The 23,585-nt window shown below is 42.8% G+C and overlaps 1 protein-coding gene across 1 annotated transcript in view; it reads left to right on the forward strand.

Annotated features, from left to right (window-relative positions):
- Positions 1–23,585, forward strand: part of ext1b (exostosin glycosyltransferase 1b) — a 128,959-nt gene that overhangs the window by 94,138 nt on the left and 11,236 nt on the right. The window contains 3 exon segments of the mRNA XM_030741259.1: positions 4,690–4,822; positions 9,517–9,635; positions 15,465–15,560. Coding sequence (XP_030597119.1) covers positions 4,690–4,822; positions 9,517–9,635; positions 15,465–15,560 — 348 coding nt within the window.

Below are 23,585 nucleotides of genomic sequence, written 5' to 3' on the forward strand. Positions count from 1 at the left end.
GTGTCAGGCCAGATACACGTGGCACCACCCAGGCATAACCTTGCTGACATGTTGTCACTCCACGCTGAAGTGCAAGGTGACACGGCCTGTGACTCAGTGTGTGTCTGTGAAGGTGTCTATGTAGTTTGCCTGTGCATTTGTGTGTATGTCTCGAATGGAGCCGTGGCTAAATGCTTAATCCTGACTGACTGTCCTGTGAAAAGAGTGGAGTGGTAGGGAGAAGGGGTGAAGAGGAGAAGGGGTGACATATGTAAATGGCGTTGCAGTGGCAGCCGCCAAGATAACGAGAGACATGGTTTATTCATCCTGTTGGGCCTGAACACACACACACACACACACACTTCCACTACTGAGCTGTAATGATACACACATGCTCAAAACACACACACACTCTGGTATCTTGATGGATTGAATCTGCTTGCACACATTTAAAAACACACTTGCTTTTTTTTTTTATTGAGTGCGCGCACGTGTGTGTGTGTGTGTGTGTGTGTGTGTGTGTGTGTGTGTGTGTGTGTCTGGCAAGCTAGCAGGAAACTGGAGTTCAACCTATCATGCACTCCTTCCTGTCAGGAAGCAGCCACATTTCGACCAATCACAAGGTCAATATCGCCGGCTCCGTGCTGCTGGTACACCTATTAAACTCACCTATTAAAAGCGAGTTCACAGTGTGCTCCCACGGAGGCAGGATTTATCTATCATGCTCTAATTGGTTGATTGTGGCTGTTCTGAGGTGAGATTGAGTCGTCCATCATGTCCCGACTGAGGGCTGCCGACTGGGGAGGAGCTGCAGCCAAGCGAGCAAAATTGCCCCTCATAAGGTGTAAAGGGCTTGAGGGTGTTAAGGTGGCAGGCAGTGTTTTTATAGAGAAGTTAACGGATTCCGAGTTAATCTGTTTTTCTGAGGCAAATGGTTATCGACTGCCCTCGGGGACAAAGCTCGGAAAAGTAAAAGAGACTCACACAGGGCTGCTTTTTTTTTTCCCCCTTCTCCCTCTTTTTCTTCACATCCCCGCCTCACTATGATGAATTTTTATGTTGCTTTGTCAATATTATTACAGTAAGCCCCTCCAGCTATGTTATTAAGCTTTTTACAATTTGAACAGCTATCAGCAGCTCAGCCATCGCCCACCTGACTCTCTTTACTTCTTTCCATATTATGTATCCGTCCTTTGAGTTTACCAAGCCAGGCAGCCAGCACCTTCCCATTCAATAGCAGCCATAAAACACGGCCACGAACCTGTGTCTGTTTTACTGAAGCAATTTAGCATGGCTCAAGGGCACAGCAGCAATATCTCTTTCTTCTGTCTGCCTGTTCAGCAGAGGCCGACTGCGAGCTGCAGCTTGGGGAAAATAGTGCCCATTCTCACGTCCGACCGTTTGACTGACTGCTCTATTTGGGCGCAGAAAGGATCGGGGCAGGCCTGACTGACTGGTGCTTAGATGCAGCTGATGACTTTGTCTGAGTCCACCATTTGGCTCTTGTATCCACCCTCCCCCATGGCTTCTGTCTGTGTGACTGACCGGCACAGATGCTTTTTGGCTTGAGGAAAGAAAAGGAAAAAAAAAACAGTTTTGGTTTGTCAGCGGATAAAATATTACACAATAACATAGATTTCTTTCAGCCTCGCTTTGTGCCAGTGCAGTTCACTCTTGACACAATCAATGGCTGCTATTGAGGTGATACAAAGCAAACATTTGCAAAGCTCAGCTTGCTTTTTACTTTCATCTAACGCCTGCAGACTTACTTTTATACCATTTTTTTCCCACCTCCTCTAATACACCGACTAAGTTTTGAATAATACTCGAGTATTATTCTGAGCTGAAAGGAGGTTATTGTAAGTTGGTGCATTAGCTGTGTTGATACTCATTCACATTTATGACTGTCTTTTTCTTGGCACTTTTGTGTGAAAACTCATTTCTCAGTGTGAGATGTTTTATAGATGTGATTACAAGGCTCATTGATCAAATCCTTCATTCACCATAATCTGAAAGGCTTACGAATGTTCCCTCATCTACACAAATATTTCTGATTGTTATGAGTCCTTTGTGATCTAAGAAGTGTTATTTAAAATAATCTTTGTTGGGTTCGTGCTGCTTTTTTTCCTGAATCTGAATTAAGAAGGAACCAACACAGATGACAGAGTGGCCTGAGGAATACAGAGACCCTGCTGTAATTAAAACAGTACCGTTTTAATCCTGTAAAACAGACTCTGTATTCAAAAGCACTGGAAGTCTGAAGAGGTGTATGCCCCACACAGTTAGATTGGATATTAAATAGTCTAAGCTGCCAGCTGCCCAGTACAAAGTCAGAGTAATGTCCAACTGCACTCATGTGAGAATAGCACAGGTAATTAATTGTCCAGTGGATTCACAGCCAGCGAGAGGATGCCATGGGTGTCGAGTCCTGTACTCTCCACACAGGCTGAGAGATCTAGAGCACAACCGATCTATCAGCAGGGCCGATATTAGCTATTTGACAATATCGATATCAACATTTATAAAGCTACTTTCAGCCACTCCCTTGTCACCACAGTGGATAGCTCTGCATGTTTGATTCGGCAGCATTTTACACTGGATGCCCTTCGTGACGTAGCCCCAAAGGGGATTTGTGCCTCTAGCTGGAATTGAACCAGCATCCTTTCGCCAAGTGAATGTGTAAACCTTTTAGCTATGGAGCCACTATCAGTGTCAGCATTTATAACAGCTGATAAATAAAAATGTAAAAACTAAAGAAGAGATGGGAGAAACACCCTTTAACCACGTTATGAGTGCTGACGTTACATAGTTTGTCCACTAGAGGGCACTCTTCAACTTCCCTTTTGGTAGTGTTTGGAACCAATGTTATTATGGTTTTATATTTTCTAATTAGTTTATAATTTTATTTTGCTTTGACCTTTTGTTTTCAATTCAGTTACTTTCAACACCACAAACAACAAGCTGATCCCAGCAGAGACGGGTAATCTACAACTTATTGTGATAATAAAACAAAATTATTTTTAAACTGCAGTCATATTATCTTAATAGGTACTCATAAATAACTATGCATGACAAATGTTGGGGAAATCTATTTGTTTTGAAAGGGGAAAAAATATCGGCCAATATATTGGGTTGTTATAGCACCAAATATCGGTAATTGTATCGGTCATAAAATCCTATATTATTCGGGCTCTACAAAGTTCCTGCAGCAGCAGAGAATACAAATAATTGTAGAAGTAAAGACCAGCATCTGGATTCTGTTATCTGACATCTCATATGCCTCGTATAGGTTTGTCTTAATCTTTACAGTCTACACCAGTCAAGCATAACATTATGACCACTGGCTGGTGAAGCGGATAACACTGATTATCTCTTTATCGTGGCACCTGTTAGTGGGTGGGATATATTAGGGAGCAAGTGAACATTTTGTCCTCAACGTTGACAGAAGCAGGAAAAATGGGCAAGCGTAAGGTTTTGAGTGAGCTTGACAAGGACCAAATTGTGATGGCTAGATGAGTGGGTCAGAGCACCTCCAAAACGGTGGCTCTTTTGTGGTGTTCCCAGTCTGCAGTGGTCAGTATCTATCAAAAGTGGTCCAAGGAAGGAACAGTGATGAACCAGTGGCAGAGTCAAGGGCAGGCAAGGCTCATTGATACACATGGGGAGTGAAGGTTGGCCCATGTGGTGCAATCTAACAGAAGAGCTACTGTAGTTCAAATTACTGAAAAAGTTCATTCTGGTTCTGATAGAAAGGTGTCAGAATAAACAGTGCATCACAGTTTGTTGTGTATGGAGCTGCATGTCCGCAGACCAGTCAGGGTCCCTGACCTCCGTCACCTACCAAAAGCACCAACAATGGGCACGTGAGCATCAGAACTAGACCACGGAGCAATGGAAGAAGGTGGCCTGATCTGATGACATCACATGGATGGCCAGGTACATGTGTGTCGCTTACCTGGGGAACACCCGGCACCAATGGAAAAGAAGGCAAGCTGGTAGTGCTTTGGGCAATGTTCTGCTGGGTTCTACCATCCATGTGGATGCTGCTTTGACACGTACACCTAAGCATTGTTACAGACTATGTACACGTTTCATGGAAACAATATTATCCAATGACTGCGGCCTCTTTCATCAGGATAATGCGCCCTGCCACAAAGAAAAAATGGTTCAGGAATGTTTTGAGGAGCACAGCAACAAGTTTGAGGTGTTGACTTGGCTTCCAAATTCCCAAGATCTCAATCCAATCAAGGATCTGTGGCATGTTCTGGACAAACAAGTCCAATCCACAGAGGCCCCACCTCACAACTCACAGGACTTGAGAGATCTGTTGTTAACGTTGTGGTGCCACAGCACACCTTCAGGGGTGTAGAGGAGTCCACGCCTCAGCGGGTCAGGGCTGTTAAGGCAGCAGAGAACTAACACAATATTAGGCAGGTGGTCATAATGTTATCACAAGTCTCTCATTTAAGATAAAGAACAAGTTTAACAGTAAGAATCAGTAAATGTGTAGAATTATATTACAACTAAAAACAGAAACATCTTCCTCTCTAACCTATCACTTGGCAGAGTTCCTCAATCTCAGTTAATGAGTTTGTGTAACAGAGGGGAAAAAAAAGGAAATTGAATTTGCTTAAAACACTGACAATTGCTTGTTTTGTTTTATTTTGTAGTCTAACCTGTGTATGCGTTTGATTCTGTTCCTGTGTGCAGATCATCCAGGACCGTGTACTGGAGCACGCTTCCAGGAGTAGCCTGATGTGGAACAGTCACCCCGGGGGCCTGTTCGCTCTGCCGCAGTACTCTGGATACCTGGGAGACTTCCCCTTCTACTACAACACACTGGGTCAGTAGCACACACACACACATATACTGTAAAGTGCTGTTATGTAAAAGCAGTCACACTTCTACCAACCTGTGTAGCCATTAAATCTGAATTTGTGACAGACTTTCTGAATAAAGACAGTAGATTTCTGTCCAGCTGCAGCTGTGGTTTTAGACTTCACCCCGATCTGCTGCCCTCCTCGAACGGCCGCGAGTCGCAGCAAGTGGAGTGGACGAATGAGCCTTTGACAGATGTTTGTATTAGTCCTGCTGACACACCGCCGTGTCCATCATTGGTTTTTGAGTCAGCATTGCTACTGCTTCTGCTGCTGTGGCGAGGCCAATTCCTCCCTGCTACGGTTCAGCGGTGTCGAGTTTTCCCCCACCACAATCTGTGACCCGGGAGCCGCTCCATCCCTCATTTCTCCACTCCATCATCATCCACTGCAAGCATCCACATACACACACACACACACACACACACCCAAGCTCATGCACTCCCGGACGGCAATAGTACGAATGCACAAATTCAGTTGACGTAGCACCCGAGGTGGAGCGGATATTAAAATGGATGGGCACGGTGACAGGCATGGATTACAGCACTGGCAAGTTTATTTGTTTGTCAGAGAGGAAGCAATTAAACACGGACAGGTTTTTAGGAGACAAGGTGGCGTGTCGCTGACGGGTAAATGAGTAAAATCAAAGAATGTGAGTTTGTTTCTAAGTGATACTTCTTCTTGTCCAAGACCCAATAAAAAAGATACACACAGGCTCTCTCTCATGGAGCATAAACTCACACAACACGAGAAGAGTTTATTTTGATTGCTTTAGAAGAATAGATGGTTTAATAAGAAGTAGAAATAAGTTGATGTTTTTTTTTTATTTTGTTTATTCATTATTTTAGGATTATCTTAACAAAAAAACAACTTATTTATACTTAAAAATAATATAAAAACCCGAAACCAAAATACAAATGTATAAATACTGTGCATTTCTTAGCTGTAGTCAACTACATGCAACCACAGTCATGAGGAAAAAGTCGATTCAAGAACTTCGGAGCATCGTCGGTGCATCAAGAGCCACTATCCACAGACATCTTCGGGGAAGAGACAGCGAGGGTCAGAAGCATCTCTCCTGGACTAATGAGAAAAATTAACTGGACTGTTGCTCAGTGGTCCAAAGTCAGAAGAAAGTTAATTTTGCATTTCATTTGGAAAGCAAGGTCCTAGAATCTGGAGGAAGAGTAGAAAGGCAGAGAGTCAAAGATGCTTGAAGTCTAGAGTAAAGTTTCCACAGTCTGTGAAAATCTTTGTGGTGATTGATCAGCTGTGTTTTTATCAAGTCCAAAGTCAATGAGGTCATCTACCAGGAGATTTTAGAGCATGTCCTGCTCCCATTTGCTGAATGTTTTATGGAGATGCTGAGTTCCTTTTCCAGCAGGACTCCTGCCCACAGTGCCAAAACTACTACCAAATGGTTTGCTGACCATGTTACTAATGTTCTTGATTGACACAGCAGGAAAAAAGCAAGTTTACTGTATAGCGGGTGATATATTTATTTATTTATTTATAAAATTTGAGTCATATCTGGATTTTTTCTCCACTAACTTGAGTCCTTGCTAATGCTTAATTTATGTTACCGTGGTTGTGTCCATTTCCGTTTGCATTTGCCTTCAGAGAGGGATTTTCAGCCAATGCAAACATGCTTCAAAATCCCAGCTTCAAAGTGCTAGAGGTGGATGACGCCGTACGTCGGTCGAATGCTGATGTATGCTCTATGCTAATGCTCTATGTACAGAAGTGTGCTGGAACAGGGAAGGGAGCGACAGTGGAGTTTACCAGGGATGGGAGAAGCACAAAAAACCACCCCCATCAAAGATTTAAAAGAAAAAAATTACAATATGAAAAGTACAGACAGTGTCTGCAGTCGACACTTTTCATTGTTTTTAACACTCAGTTTCACTTCAGCTCTTCGTTTGGTATAACTTTGCTCTTTTTCATGGATGGCTGATGGGCCAACAACAGCACCGCAGAACCATATTTTCCCCGTGACCAAGCTACTGGCGTTGTCTGATAAATTAGCACACTGTGTTGTGGTGTAAATATTGTCTCTTCTGGTGCCAAAAAGAAACCAAAAAAAAAAACTACAAAGGTCATTAAGCTAAAGCTGAGACCTTATATTGAAAGTCTATAAAGCCATGAATGGCATATGGATATGTTCATCTTTTATACACAGCCTATAGTGATATTAAGCTTCTATGTGAAACAATCTTGCTTCTAAATGGAAAATGCTAATGTCTCTTGGTGTCAGCATCAATAAATTACTTCAAATAATGCATTAGAATTAGAATAATTACACTAAACCTCAGTGGAGAAATTTTTTTTTTTATCACTACAGTCTGTTGCTTTGTTTCTTACTTTGGGTCTACTAAATCTTCTATGCTGAGACACACTGGAGCAATCTTTGGAGTAATCTTTGGACATCTCATTCATTCATTCTGGGAAGACTCTGGAAACTGGCTGCAGGGATTTCCTCCCATTTATCCTCATCAATATTATTAATGTCAGCAGCTGATTTTGGTCTGGCTTTCAGCCGTAATGTGCTGGATGAGGTTGAGGTCAGGGCCAAAACTCAGAAGCCAAACCGAATTGAGACTGATGAGACCTGACTTTGGGCATCGGGAAGCTTCCAAGTTATGCATTTTTTTTGTTTTGTTTTGTTTGTTTTAATTTGGAATTTAATTTACTTTTGCTGTTGTGAAATATTGGTCAATTTGCTTCTTATGTCTTCTAACCTTTAAATTTTTTGTTCTCAACCCCTCCGATGAGGCAAAGATCAGTTGCAGGGAGGGCATGTATGACCACCCTTTGGAGTGAAAGTTCAGTCACACAGGCTTAGAGGCTGGGAGGTGGCTCCCTGTCAACCTCTGGTCACCAAAGAAAAATGTGTAATCCCTGACCAGTTGGATTGTGGCTGCAGAGAGGATGCTGCACCAAAACTTTCCTGATTGCTTTTGTCACTTACAGATTGCCACAGTCACATGGAAGACACCAACTTGTCTCCAAACACTCGTTAACTAATCACCGTGCAACGCAAACCTGAAATGGAGAACATTGGTTTCATCCTTACAGCTGCAACCAATGCGTTTCAAAAGGAGAAACTTTTACTTTGAAGGTGAACTATCTCCATTTACGGGTTGCATCACGCTCTTCACAGTTTCACAACCGCCTCGCGAGTAATTGGTGCGTGTTTGCAGACAATTCACCAACAATCGATCACGGCAGTCTGCTAGTGACCAAAGCAATTGCAAGGAGGTTTTTGGTGCAGCACCATATACCTCTTTGCAACCAATTTCACTTAACAACAGCCAGCTGGTCAGGGCATATACATTTTTGTCTAGCAACCTGTGGTTATTAGGGGTCTTTAGGGGCCTGGACATTTGCTGTTGTGAGCAGGGGGACCTTGCGTGTCCTGCAAGGTGGTTGCCAGGTGGTTGCCCACTGGTCTGTAGGCCTGTCACTGAGACCTAAGTTTAATCAATATGATTTATGTGGGGAGAAAAACAAACAAGTTTGCACGTCCTGTAATGTTGAATTTCATTCTTCTGACATTCAACTTGCACTTTTTTTTTAATGTTTTTTTTTTTTAAAGCTTAATAATAATGTTTTGCAAATGTAAGATATCACAAGCCAGACAAATTGTAGATTACAGGACCGATGCTGCTGTATTAAAACAATCCCTAATTGGTATTCAGTTTAAAGTGTCTAATCTATCTAGTTTATTGTCCATACAGTATTTTTTAGACAAGGAGGGCCATTGTAAGTAAAAATGCTGAATCAGTCTTTAATCTGCCCGGTGCACTGCTTTAAAGTTTTAGCCGAAGAGATGTGCTGATGCCGGATGAGATAAAAGCCAGTGAGCATCATGTGCTAAGAGGCAGAAAACAGCATGCACATTCAAAATTTAGAATATGCGCCATGATAGTAATCCTGCTCCGGGTTTTATTCAATGTTTCATGAAAGTCTGTTTATGAGCTTGTTACGAATTTACATCCCTGGGTGTTAAAAAAGTCGGCAGACTCTACTTTTTTATTACAAATCGAAAGGATAGTTTACCAAGTTTCAACCCCACGTAGTATATTCCTCTTCATAAAAGTTGCTCAGTGGTGGAAAGGAGACTCATCTAATGCCGTCTCTTCCCTGCCATGCTTTGCTGCTTTGGATTAGATTAGATTTAAATTAGGAAAACTTTGACGTCCTCTATGATCCGTCTTGCTCAATATCTTATTTCCTCCTCATTTTCAGCCTCAATTACTCTATCAAGTCAGGCTGAATTTAAAGTCACATCAGCAGTTAGCAGTCGTGTGTTTATTGGGTTGCTGATACAGCCGAGGAGTTTTTAAAATGAAATATTCAGTGATCAAAAGAGCTGGCATTTTCAAAACACATTAACAATGTTGAATATTTTAAGAAGGGTCTGAAAAACTTTCATCCCCGACATTTATATAATCCGCGATTCTGAACTGCTGACGTACTGATTTTAATTTTTGTTATTTTGTTTCTGTTTAAAGAGCAGCTTCTGTTGAATATAGATAGGAGGTGTTTGGAAACGCTGGGCTTCAGTTCTCATTCAGGTTTACTCTCTTCAGAAGCCTGAAATTGCACTGATGGCTTACAGTCTGCTCTTTGTTTTTGTTTTCTGTCTGTTGCATTTCAGGTATTAAACCCTACCCGAAGTTCTCAGCCGTCATCCACGCCGTCTCCCCTCTGGTGTCCCAGTCCCAGCCCATACTCAAGCTCCTGGCGGCTGTGGCCAAGTCCCAGTACTGTGCACAGGTATGGGATTTGTGTGTGTGTGTGTGTGTGTGTGTGTGTGTGTGAACCTTCGCTTATTAACTCAAGAATCCTCCACTCAGCCCCACCTTCCATCTCCCAAATTGTGCTGCATTATGTGGCTCGTACATGCAATCGTATTTTCCAACAGCAGCAGCAGAGCTCATCCTCCATCCCTGTGTACTTGTGTGTTAACTTCGGTGGATTGAATTAGAGCAGCGGTTTGTAGCGGTGCTACATCTGTCTCCATGGCAGCCAAACCCCCTTCAGCACAGCTGGAGATGGCATGTATCGATTCCCCTGCTTGCTCCTTACTAAAGCGGGAAATGAAATGGAATTTGCTCCCCGATGGCTGTTTTTTTTTGTGTTTGCCTGTGAGTGTGTGTGTGTTTTGTTTGTTTGTGTGGCCAGCAGAGTGTATGAGCAAGTGAGTTTGTATTTTGTGTAGGCGGAATAAATTTTTCATGTGAGTGCATGGATGTGTGTTGGTACAGGATAGTGAGTTGTGTTAAAGGCATGCTTTTGTTTGCTTGCCGTCTTTCGGACACTTGTTTGTAATTGTAATGCACACATGCTGGAGGTTATTTTCTCCTAGAAATATTGCTCTAATTAATCATTCTCGTTCATGTAAACATGATGGTACTACATGCGATCTTATTGACTGATGCCTTACGGCCATTTTTGCTGTGGTCCATCACAGTGATTACTGCCCCATCCATGCGCACAATAGACAATAAGCTTTAAGAGACCTAAATCATTAAAAATTGAGATTTGAAGTTAAATAAATGTATTTCTTAGCCTGTATAATAAATATCCATTCATACTTATCCAGTTCAGGGTCATTGTGAGGCTGGAGCCTATCCCAGGGTTCATAGGGTGAGAGGCAGGGTATGTCCTGGACGGGCTGCCTCTCTGTGGCAGGGCTAATGGGGCCATTGTGCCATTTTGACAAGGCTTTCTGAAAGAAAAAAAGAACTGTGGAATTAAAAAAATAAAGCTACAACTTCTTTGCTTCTGGTTTTTACTTCTACCGGCGCTGATGTGGCCGTGTTGTCTATCATTCTGGAGAATTCTGCACCGGGTAATAACGCCCCAAGCGCTGGTATAAATGGTACGGAGCTGTGGCGACCAATGCCGCGGGCCAATTTAGAATCACCAATTAGTTGGAGCACCTGGAGAGAGCATGCAAATTACACACACACACACACACACACACACACAAAACAAGCCCCAGCTGGCCGGTGGATTCGAGCACAAGACCTTCTTGCTGTGAGGTGACGCTACTAATCACCCCGCCACCGCCGTGCTGCCCTGAAGGTATAGTGGTGCCGTGGGAAGCAGCTTGCCACCAAAAAATAAATGAATAAATAAAAACAGAAGCTGAATACAGTTTGAATCAGATAAGCTTTTCGTTTTGTTGGTTATAATTTTAAGGTCTCCATATTCCTTTTGGATGAAAATTCAAACCCAGTTAAATCCAAAGTTTCCAAAAAAAAATCACTGGGATGAGCAGGTTCCGGTGCAGGCTGTTTATTAGACATCTTGGTTACACAAAACACAGACAGTAACAAAGTTAAGACTAGAATACACACACACACAGAAGAGAAGAGCAGGAGAAACAAAGAGACAGATGCAGAAACAGGAAGAGGAGAAGAAGAGGACAGGAAAGGGAAGAGCTAAAAGTAAGAGAGAAAGAGTAAAAAGAGCGGGCCAACATTTACATATCTTAAAGATGGTAACTGCCCACTTTGACCCCTCCTAATTTACATAAAGTCTCAACCCCTGAAACTTAAACCCCAACCAGTCTCCTGGTGAGCCTCTGCCAACTATCGTCCCACGCGGGCTAAAGAAACATACGTCACCAGGGTACCTCAGTGGTTTACAACATCTCTGGCAGGTGTCATAATGAAGAATCCTCTTCCAATTAAAACCTCTGCTATGAAAACACCGCTTTGACAATCCCCACTCAGCTAGAATTTTTCCCCCTGCTAATCTATGTTACAAAAGCACAGGCGGGTCTGCAGAACTCCACTTTTGGAGCCCACCAGTCATAAGACTTCCTAAAATACAACGTGAGGTTATCATGTGAACCAAAGGTGTTCCTGCATCCCACCAAGGCCTCAAGCATATATGAGTAATAGATATAACAGGCCTTACCTTTACCCCAGTAACCTTAAAGCAGTGTTCATTAATCCAGTGTGTGTCACTAATATTCTTTAATACGTGATATAAAAATAATACAGTGATATAATAAAGTAAATACTAATATAAAAAGTGATAAAAAAAATCCGAACAGTGTCCCTTTTGAAATATTGTAACAATAAACACACTTTCAACATATAGAGCCAACAAAAAAAACTTCTGACCTGATGACTTAAAAAAATATGCCTCTCTGCCTAAGTCAACATTAGTAATTTATTGATTTCTTACACAATAAATATTACATTGAAAGAACTGCCACTATGAATGCTTAAAAGTTAAGTCTTGCTAATTAGTGGTATTTAAATATTGTCCCTGTTTTATGTTTGCCTCCTTTAATTCACCTTTTATCTTACGCTCAGTTTTGAACACAGCAGGACAGGACAGAGTTTTTTATGATGGTAAAAAGGAAAAAAGTGGGTTGAATCTGCAAACGTCATTTTTGTGTCAGCAGCATAATTCACACGGTGGATTCAATAAATAAACCTTAAACCTTCACACTCTGTGGCTCTAAGGGGGGGGTGGCTCTAGTTTTCACAGACTCAGTATTATTTCTAATGACACTGAAATTCAAAATTGGTGAAGACACTTGAAATGTTGACCAACTGAAACTTAAAAGATTGTTTGATTGTTGGAAAATAATTTAGCTTGACAGATTTATTTAAAAAAGAAAAAAAAAAAAAAAAGAAAAATCATCCGTTCAGTTAATTCGGTGATCCAGTTGAAAGCTGGAGAAAATAAGAAAGTGCACGTAAAACAAAAGAGTTTCTTGCTTTTTTATTAACTGTCAATTTTTAAGCCATCGTGGTTGAATCGGTGACAGTTAAGCAAGCTTGATGTCAAAATTTCATCTGGAAAAAGCAAAAGTAGAAGGAAAAAAAAAAAGAAAAAAAGAATGACCCTTTTTGTTTTTTGACAGACTTTGCTTCTGAGAGATTTCAGTGACCCCCCCCCCTCTCCAAAAAAAAATAAAAAAGAGAGAGAGAGAGAGAGAGGATGGGTGTTTTTTATTCAGTGTGGTGAAACCCAGCCACACGTCCTGTCATCATCAGCGCACATTCACAGATGCATCCTCTCGTAGCAGCAGGTTGAATGAGTAGACGCTCCCCTCCTATTATTTTTTATGGAGGTGCTTTTGTGTTTGCATTCTTCAGGCTGTGCGTGCAGAGTGGAGAGCCAGGTACGGAGCCGGAGTGTTTTCTTCCAGAGAGAGGAGAGGAGAGGAGGAGCGGGGCTGCTGAGCTATGAGCAGATGAGCAAAGGGATATAAATAAATGAATGGAAGGGACAGAATGAAAGAACAGAGAGGGTGGAGGAGGCTAAATTGGACACAAGAAAGCTTTTGAAGCACATTCTGACAGCCTCCTGCTGTGTGTGTGTGTGTGTGTGTGTGTGTGTGTGTGTGTGTTCATGCACATTTTTGAGGGAAGCATTTCTTCCTCTCGTGCTGCAGATACACAACAGCTTCTTCACCATTTTTCCTCCAGTCATATAGACACACACATGCAGTCATACAGAGCCCCCACCAGCACCCTTTGAGAGCTGGTGAGCTGACAGAGAGACCATCTGTCTTTCTAATCAAACAGGAATAGAAGGCTGTAGCAGCTCAGCTGTGTGTGCTTGCATGCAGACTGTATACCTGTTGTACAACGACAGCCTTTTTTTTTTTTTTTTTCTGTCCAGATTTGGCCTCATGAGTGGTTTTGGTTTTGGGGTGGGTGGGTTTGGGGTTTTTTGTGTGTGTGTGTGTGTGTTTGCTGATTATGTTCAGATGATTTTGCAATTCATCAAACAGCTGCACATCATCTTCTTCCTCTTCTGCCGATTGCATCTTCAGACGAGCACACAGCTGCCGTAGCCACATGGAAACACCTTAACTCAGATATCTGAATAGCTTCCATCGCGTAATTTGGCAGGACCAGTCAGAGTGCAGCGTTCCCGAGGGAAACCGCTGCATGTGACGCAGTTAATGTCAGAATAATGTGAAATTTTATTGATCCCTGCAGGGAAATTCTTATGGTTTTCCCTCCATCAGGGACATCTGAGCACGGTGTCAGCCGCAGCTCTGCACAGTGGAACTGGGATGGATTAATTTACTCACTTGTTCAAGGACATTCCAGCAGGGCAGATGTTAGCTGACACACACCAACTGAGCACAACAGGACCGGATGTTGATGATGTGTCCCTATCAGTTTCCCCTTCACCAGCTGGGTATTAACTACATACTCCAGGCTGTGTTTGAATGTTTTCCACTCATCTTAAAGTGAAAATCTCCAAAAAGGATTTAACCTATAAATCACAGACAAAAAAAAAATGAATGCAACCACAACTGTAAGGATGCACAGACAGGGATATCTGTTAATTAGTGCTAATATATAAATAAAATAATATGGGAATTGCATTCATGGTTACTGATGATGTGCTCTTTTAAACATGACCTTTAACCCTACAACTAATGAAATACTCCTTGATGTCAGGCCCCAGATGCACAGACCTAAAGACCAGTCAGCGACAACCCCTGGTAAAATGTGTATTCCCCTAACAGCTGGTGTGTGGTTGCAGGAGATTGCATGAATGTAGCCTGCATGGAAGACACTTGCCAACTAATTGCCAAGCGGTTGTTAAACTTGAAAAAGTGTGTCGCTGGTTGCTGGTTTCAACTTACCGACTACCGCTTGGTGGCTTGGTGGAAAGTTGGCATCTTTCGTGCAGACTATGGGTGACTGTGGCAATCTGCTAGCAAGCAAACCACCCTCTTTGCAACTGTTTTCAACCAGCAACCACACATGAACTAATCAGGGAATGCATATTTTTTCCTTGTGAATGATGGCTGCCAGGGCATCACTGACCAGGCCAGTGTGGCTGAAGCTTAACTCTTTCTACACGTTGCAACTTATTAGCCCAAGAGTTGTAATTTACAGCTGAGAAGAACAGTTAAATCTGTTCTTTACTTTTTTCCCTGTTTTGCTTTTTTCCCCCCATATCAACACATGGAGGAATCCAAAGTTCGACAGGCAGCCATGTTTAGTCAGAAGAGTTTAGTGAGCTTCTGTTGCCATATTATTCCATATCAAATTTAAGATGCATGAGAAGAATGGGTCGAGATAGAAGGATGTAACTGTGTGTGTAAATATGTGTGTGTAAGGTCAGCGCGGATCGTGTCATATTTGTATAAAAGTGTGTGTGTGTGTGTGTGTTTCATCAAATATTAATGAGGCCTGCCGTTGTCGCGCGGCGAATCGCCTGACCTGCGGGTCATATAAAACATGATGTGACTGTGGCTGGAAACATGACTTTTTAATCTAAAAACATCATCTAAGGGGAGGTGGAGCATCACTGGGATGTAGCATTAAGAAGTAAAACCCGATAATGGGATGAGATTGGTTACGGTCCTGAAATGTAAAAAGCACGCTGGGGACATAATTGGAAATATTTTATCTCTTCAGCTGCCCTTTTGTCTCTTAAACATTTAATCAGCTTGTAATAAGGTGACATTTGCTGGCTGCGGGTCACATAAATGTCACCTGCTCAGGCCAGTTCATTTAACAGCAAGCTGAATGGTTGTTTTGGTTTGAGGAGCTAAATTAGATTCAGCGCACAAGTAAAACTTCCTTTGTTTGTGCTCACTTTCAGATCATCGTGCTGTGGAACTGCGACAAGCCTCTCCCTGCAAAGCACCGCTGGCCAGTCACCTCAGTGCCCGTAATCGTGATCGAGGGAGAGAATAAGGTGAGCCGAGCACGCTCTGCCTCTCAGTCGCCTCAAAGCTGGGATCGCTAACCATTTCTAATTGCGTAGCTCATCTTACACATATTCTCTGTAAAGCTACTGTATCTCGAGACATTTTATTCAGTCTGAGAGTTTCTGGGACTTAATGAGTTTCGATTTGTGTAGCAATGATTCCATTAAAGAACAGTTTGTGTGGTTTTAATTAAAGCTCAGTAATTAGAATAATATACACTGAAAACAGAAGGCCTGAAAGGCTAATGCATATTGTGTATTGGAATGATAAGGTGATAATAATGGCTAAGCGCATAGGCAGAGTAGCTTTACTTTGATTGTAACCAAATATCCAATTAGCTAAAGAAAGTGATAAAAGTCATTGCAGAGAAACAATTGAGCCGTAATCTGCAGCATGAATACATTCAGAACATTTTCTTTATCTTTCAGCCATTTAAAAGTCATTAGGACTGTAAATATAGACTATTTGTAAATGACTGGCTTAGCTGAAAAGTGTTTTATAACTGCATTCTTTTTACTGGCCAGCAGGGGGCGACACCTGCAATTATGTCAGATTTTTATAGAAGTGTATGAGAAAATGACCCAACCGCCCATTTTATTTATGAGCTCAGTAAACATTTTCCCAATGAGTTTGGGTTATTAATCCTTGGTTCTAAGTCTTATTTAATATAATATGATGGTATTTTTTTAGTTTATTATCCCTTTTAGAGTGAAACACAGTATATCAGGGTATACAGTACTGTGCAAAACTCTTGAGTCACCTGTCATTTCTTTGTATTTTGCTTCCAGACTGTATTGTAATTTTTTAAATTGGTCTTGAGCAGTAGTTCTTCAGACTTTCTGAAGGTTTCCCTTTGGCTGCTTTTTCACTCATTTTCAGTCCAGTCCTTGTACCCGACCATTTTCAGAGGAATGCTGTTTTGTTTTTTTTGTTTTTTGAGCCACTTAAAACATTAATCATTCAAGCATGAAACTCCTAACTCAAAGAATGAACCAGTGTTGTTTCTGTATATAACAGACAACTTAGCAAAGAACCAATTTTAAATTGTATCTTTAGGCATTTTGCGACTAGCAGCCTTGTTCCAATTTCTTTAGTTGAATCTAATGAAACTGCCAAATAACAGTTTAACAGGCATAATATACTATTTTTGTACCAACAAGATGATTTTCAAAGAGCTATTTGTTGAAAACTTTTTTTAAAATGTGAGGAAACTATGCAAAAGAGGAAGGGAAAAAGAACTAGCTGTAAAACACAGTGGAGGCTCTTTCATGGTTTGGGGCTGCATTTCAGCCAGTGGTGTTGGAGATCTTATCAAAATTGATGGAATTATGAGCACATCAGATTTTGATCCACCATGTAATACCATCTGGAAAGCAATCTGATTGGCAACAGCTTCATTTTTCAGCATGCCAATGATCCCAAACACACTGCCAATGCAGTAAAATCATACCTGGATAGAAAAACACACATTGAAACACTATCAGTCATAGAGTGGCCTCTGCAGAGCCCGGACCTCAACATTACTGAAGCAGTGTGGGATCATCTTTATTTCAAACTTCACTCAGTATCAGCGGCTTCTGGAGTGACCAGTCACCAAGACAGACCAATCACTTAAAGGACAAGGGCAGCCCCTTCATAATAGCCCCTGGCCCCACACCAGGCATTCTCAATGTATTTCCTCCACATACCTGTGCAGGGAGATCATTGTGGTGAGACACCTCACTTGGTTTTCAGATAATTATTTGGGCATGTTTTCTTGAAAGAAAAAAAATTAGTTAAACAAAAAATTCCCATTTAATCAGCTGAATAAATCGACAAGTCTTAAATATTCACGTAGTTAAAAAAGACAAATTTGAGTTTAATTCTGAAATCTTCTCTTTGAAAACAGACAGTGAGGAAAAAGCTTTCAAAGCAGCGTTTATGAGTGGGCGTCAATTTTCTCAGCATGTCAGTTTGGAGATATTTTTCCCTCTGTTATGACTGGCGGTGTCATAAAATGCTTTTTTTTTTTTTCCTGGTTTTTAAGTAAACCCTCCAGCGAGACATAACCCAGAGCATGCCTCAGTGACATTTATTATGACATCTGCATTAGGCTTTTAAGCTGAAGTTTCTGCCCTGTGAAAAGCACTGCTGTGCTAATGTTAACCTCCCTGTGACCTCTGCTTGTATGAGTCAAAGGTCAGACACGGACGCACAGTTTGACATTTGAATTTAGACTCCGATCAGAGCTGGGTTGTCCCCTCTTCAAAGCTCGTACTTAAGGTGCTTTTCTTAAGAAGTGGGATCTGTTGCTCATCTGTATTCCTGGACATCAGACCCCCCCCCCCCCCCCCCCCCCCCCCCCCCCTTCCCCCCAAGGACTTAACTTCACCTGCCAATCAGAGAAAGTGGCTTTCACATCAGTGTCAGTCACTCGGCGGTAGGCTGGGTTTATGGTTTACCTCTCCCTGTGGCTCTGAGTGGTTTCTCCCAAGCTGTCAATCACAGTGGGAAGCCTCTGTGTGTAGCTGTGTTGCTGTGAAAAGCTAGCAGAACGGGCTTAGCGCACTGCTGTTGCATGTGTTTGTGCGCGTGTGCCAGGCAGCCTGTGGTTTGTTGTGGTTGTGGCGTTTTATGTGTTTACCGTGGCGAGCCAAGCTGTGTTCCTCCACCCCGCAGAGAGAGAGCGAGAGAGGATGGTTTTTCATCCCTCTTGCCTTTTTCCTGCCACTTTCTTCCTTATCCCATCTCTCTGTCATCCCTTTCTCCACTCATACATCCTCTCATTTTATCATTTCTTTTATCTTCTTTTTTCTTCTCTCTATCTCTACATCTCTTTTTTTCCCACGCACTCTCTTTTCTTGCTTGTTGTCCAGGATATTACCGGGATTGTTAGAAATATTGAGGTCACGAGTCAAGGTTGGAAGAATCACAAAATTCCCATTTCACTTTCTCTCTTGGTTTATGTTTTTTTCTTTGCATTTGTGAAGATTTCTTGTGGGATGTTGTTTTTCTACAGAAAACAGAACTTGAACATAAAATAGTTTTAACACTTTTCCCTCCAAAAATCTGGAAAAAAACTTTCAGGAGCCACTTCCTTAGGTGTACCTTACTCGTTCCCCCCTTGGACCCCTTTTGCCTTTAGAACTGCCTTAATTATTTATGGTACAGGTGCATATCGACATGATAGCATCACACAGTAGCTGCACATCCATGATGTAACTCTCCCGTTCCACCACATCCCAAAGGAGCTCTATTAGAGTGAGATCTGGTGACTGTGGGGGCCATTTGAGTGCAGTGAACTCATTGTCATACTCAAGAATGCAGTTTGAGATTATTTGAGCTTTGTGACGTGGTGTGTGATCCTGCTGGAAGCAGCCATCAGAAGATGGATACACTTTGGTCATAAAAGGATGGCCATGGTCAGCAACAATACTCAGGTAGGCTGTGACCTTTTAGATGCTCATTTGGTTCTAAGGGGCTCAAAATTTACTAAGAAAATATCCCCCACACCGTTACACCACCAGGGTGGATCCGTGCTTCTGACCCTACCTTCTCAGTGTCTCGTCAAACCAGGGAACATTTTCCCGAAATTCTGTTGCCCAATTTAGGTGAGTCTGGGTGAATCGGAGCCTCGGCTTCCTGTTCTTAGCTGACAGGAGTGGCACCCAGTGTGGTCTTCTGCTGTGCTGTAGCCCATCTGCTTCAGGGTCCAACGTGTTGTGCGTTCAGAGATGCTCTTCTGCGTACCTCGGCTGTAACGAGTGGCGTTTTTTTCAGTTACTGTTGCCTTCCTGTCAGGTTTAACCAGTCTGGACATTCTCTTCTGACCTCTGGAATCATCGAGGCATTTCCTCCCAGAGAACTGCCGCCCACTCGATATTTTATCCTTTTCAGGTCATTCTCTGTAAACATTAAAAGTGGTTCCATCCATCCATCCATCCATCCATCCATCCATTTTCTTCCGCTTATCCGGGGCCGGGTCGCGGGGGCAGAAGCCTAAGCAGAGAAGCCCAAGCTTCCCTCTCCCCAGCCACCTCCTCCAGCTCATCCGGAGGGACCCCAAGGCGTTCCCAGGCCAGCCGAGATACACAATCTCTCCAGCGTGTCCTGGGTCTACCACGGGGCCTCCTCCCGGTGGGACATGCCCGGAACACCTCACCCAGGAGGCGGCCAGGAGGCATCCTAATCAGATGCCCGAGCCACCTCAACTGGCTCCTTTCGATGTGGAGGAGCAGCGGCTCTACTCCGAGCCCCTCCCGGATGGCCGCACTCCTCCCGCACTGGGAAAATCCCAGGAGATCAGCAGTTTCTGAAATACTCAGACCAGCCCCTCTGGCACCAACAACCATGCCACGTTCACCTTTCTTCCTCATTCTGATGCTCGGCTTGAATTTCAGGAGGGCGTCTTGACCGTGTCTACATGCCTGAATGCATCGAGTTGCTGCCATGTGATTGGCTGATTAGATATTTGCGTTAATGAGCTGTTTTATCTAATAAAGAGGCTGTTGAGTTTGCAATATTTCTCTATTAAATGAGTCCAAGCAAACTCTCTTAACTGCACGTCTTACCTCTGCTCTGGGCAGTTTGACTTCTGTAAAACATCATGCATCACGACAAGCACAAGCCTCCTAAAAGCTTAACAATCAGCTTAGCAAAAGTCACTGGAAATGCTTTCCACTTGAAGAGAAAGGAAAGAAAAACATTTGCTTACTAGCATTTTATTTTCTTTTTTTTTGTGAGGGCCTGTGGGTCAACACTTGATAAGATGAAGGTAATTTAAAGTTTGAAGCCCTGATTAAGAAAATTACAGGATGCACACTGTGCAGTTTCCATTACAGTTTAATAAAAAACTGTAGATAGGTGCTCTGCAAACTGAGAGTAACACCCAGGAAAACATGTACTACATTTTTTTTCCTTTCAAAGTGCTTCAGCCACCCCCCCTCCTCTTCCTCCTCCTCCTCCTGCTCCGCTGTTAGTGAAAAGATAAGTGAGAGAAATAAACAACGAATTGATCATTCTTCAGCTTTGTTTTTATTCTTCAATCGCCAGGATTATATAAACACATCAGTGAATCATGCTAATGCACTGGGTGGCATGTTTTGACATTAAAATGAACACGGGCACTGAGATAATCCCACATGCACTACACGCCTGCTGCTGCAAATACTCACCGGAGCACCAAAGAGTTATTAATACAAGCCGGAAAATATTTCCAAACAAGTGCAGTTCCCAGCTGTTTCAGCAAATAACTTAACAAAAATTACAATTATGGATTTGGTACTTTTTTTTAAGGATGTATGCCTTCATTTGAAAGCTTGGCACTTAGCACCACAGACATGTGGGCGCATTGTTGGTTTTGGTTTGTTCAAGGGATTTGTCAACAATGGCGAAAAAACCCAGAATAATACCAATTTTATCCTATAACCACATCCTCTCTTTTCCACGCTCTGCCGTCCTGTCTTTCTTGCACCGTGGCCAAAAAGCTGGTTTATGACTGTTGGTTTAAGCCGTGTGAGAATCCCAGCAGCACTTGATATGGTTTACACACACTGGTGGTCCTCCCTTCCTACGTTCCCCGTCTCTCTCCTCTGCTGCTGTCCTTTAGAGAGGAGGTGAAGTGCTGCAGGCAGATTCCTGCTGTAAGAGCTCACATTCCTGGAGAGCACCAGGAAGCCCCGGGCTAATATGTCTCACTTCTAACATTACAAACCATCTGGGGCCTGGAAACATCAGCCTCTCATCCTCTCTTTGTCTCTTTTCGTCTCTTTCCCTTTTCGCTGTTTGTCTCGTTGTCAATTTCTCACCTCCTGTCTCCTATCCTGTTCTCCCTCCTCTGCTCCTTCGCTGGTATCCTCTCTGTCACTTTCCGGTGGAAAACAACTGGAAAACACACGGAGCAGAGAGATGGGGTTGTTTTGTTTCGCGCTTCATGCCCGCAGGACATCACAGCAGTAATGACGACAATGAAATGAGAGGGAGGGCACCGCTTCTCGTCTTTCTTCTCATTTTCTCTCCCCCGTTTTTCATCTTTTGCTGTCACTCATGAACCTTGGCTCTTCCATTCCATTAGAATATGAGTGACAGCTGAAATTTTCATCTGCTCTTGTTGCCTCTGCTGCGTTTTTGCGAAGATGGGAGGTAGACGACACTTGGCCAACTCTCTGCACACTTAGGATCCATTTCTAAATCTTTCCTTTTGACTGTTTGTTTGGACAAGGTGCCTATCCAGTCAACAGTGTAGCTTATTTTTATGACTTTATTTTGTACAATTAAGTGATCGTGAGTTGCAGCACTACAGCTATGAGGCTTTCCACAGCTTGCCTGCGAACCCACAAATTCCTTATTTTTGTTTTTTTGTTGGTGTCTTTCGCCTGCAGAAGTGATGAAGATGAGTTGAGAATGAGGTCAGTAGTGAAGCGCAGCAGGCAGACAATGGCAGGTGCTTATAGAGAAACGAGGTCAACTTTGACCACTCTTTAATGTAAATGTAATGGCTTTTCGGTGCAGGTGGTGCTTTAAAAGAACAAGAATTCTTAGAGAGGCCTGACCTTCAGAGCTGTGCTGAATAACTAAACAACAGTGCGTGAGACTCTCTACACGTATGGGATGTGTATCTGGATGTGTCTACATCCATTTAAGCTATGCATTTCTCTGCTGTTTTCTATTTGCGTGGGAGGTGGTTTGAGTTCATACACACAACCAGTTTACAATATGCTCACTCTTTGTCACTGAGAAGCTGCCGTGTTCTCATCTGAATCCCTCTCATCACAGCCAAAGACCGAACAAGTCTAAACATCCTCAAGATGTTGATCTTTCCAGCCACCCACCAAACCCCGTCCACGACCACTCTCTCCGCCTCCAGTAAATATTCAAGGCCCATCATGTATTATACAGTTGGATTTCATCTACCATTAAATATACATATTTTGTTTTCAACAGAGAGATAAAGGATAAAGTAAATTTGGGCCACATGTAAAACATATGACTCACACTAGGTGTCTGGCTACATTTGTGTGTTTTTATTGATTTAAAAGAGCAAGTCAACCCTGCAGCAGTAATGGAAACTAGTATCAGCACTCTATCTCTGTTGAAAACGACAGGGTGCAGCCTGCAGTAAAGCGTAGGATATTGGCTTTTCTCTCATTCGCTGTGCACCGCTATTTGTTGATGTCATGGCTTGTTGTCTCCCCTGAATCTCATGAATTTGTGAGGGATCATTAAAAATGCATGCAGCAGATATTGAGAGCAAAAAGGAATTTTTTATTCCAAGATTTATCTCAAGGTGAAACTCTGCCTTTACTGGTGGTTCTAGTGAGCTTTTTCAGTGTGGGTGGACTCATCTGTGATGCTACAGGTACAGGAGGGAAAACAGTGGCTGGAGATTGCAGCGTGACCAAAATTATTGTGACTGCTTGCAATGAACTTGCAGTATTGTTGCCTTTGAATTAACTGTTTCGAGGATGGGCACCAGGTTTGCGACCACTTGCAGTCAGTTGCTGTCTTCAAAACAAATTTGGTGCAACAGTGATGGCGATAAGACGGCAGTAGGATGGAGTCAGTCTGTGGTCCATTTGCAGTTGAATGAGTTAAAGTTGGCAGTTACAGCCAATCTGGTTGTGATGATACATAAAGAGTCCAGCCAGAGCCCTTCCAGATTTGAAACAGAAAATCAGTAATTTCTCCACAAATAGTAACAAAGTTGCTGCAAGGCAGCAAAATGACACAGGCGCTCTGCAAACTTGCTCGTATATGTGATAACCAGAATACAACCAGCTGGCAACCAGTTCAGTCCCCTATCTGAGATCGCAGCCACTCTGATTTGTACCGCAGTTGTTTTGAGACAGGTTGCCTTCCTCTGGGCAACCTGTGCAATGGCCGTGCAATCGAAAGTAGCTGCCCAGGGAGGCAACAGCTTGGTCGCTGGAACTATTTGCAGTCAGTCATCAAAAGTCACCAGGCAACCACAATTCCCCCCCCCCCCCCCCCCCCCCCCCCCCTCACAAGAAAGTTGCCGTCATTATGTTGTTGTA

The sequence above is a fragment of the Archocentrus centrarchus genome, chromosome 11 (assembly GCF_007364275.1).
Source record: "Archocentrus centrarchus isolate MPI-CPG fArcCen1 chromosome 11, fArcCen1, whole genome shotgun sequence".
NCBI classification, from domain to species: domain Eukaryota; kingdom Metazoa; phylum Chordata; class Actinopteri; order Cichliformes; family Cichlidae; genus Archocentrus; species Archocentrus centrarchus.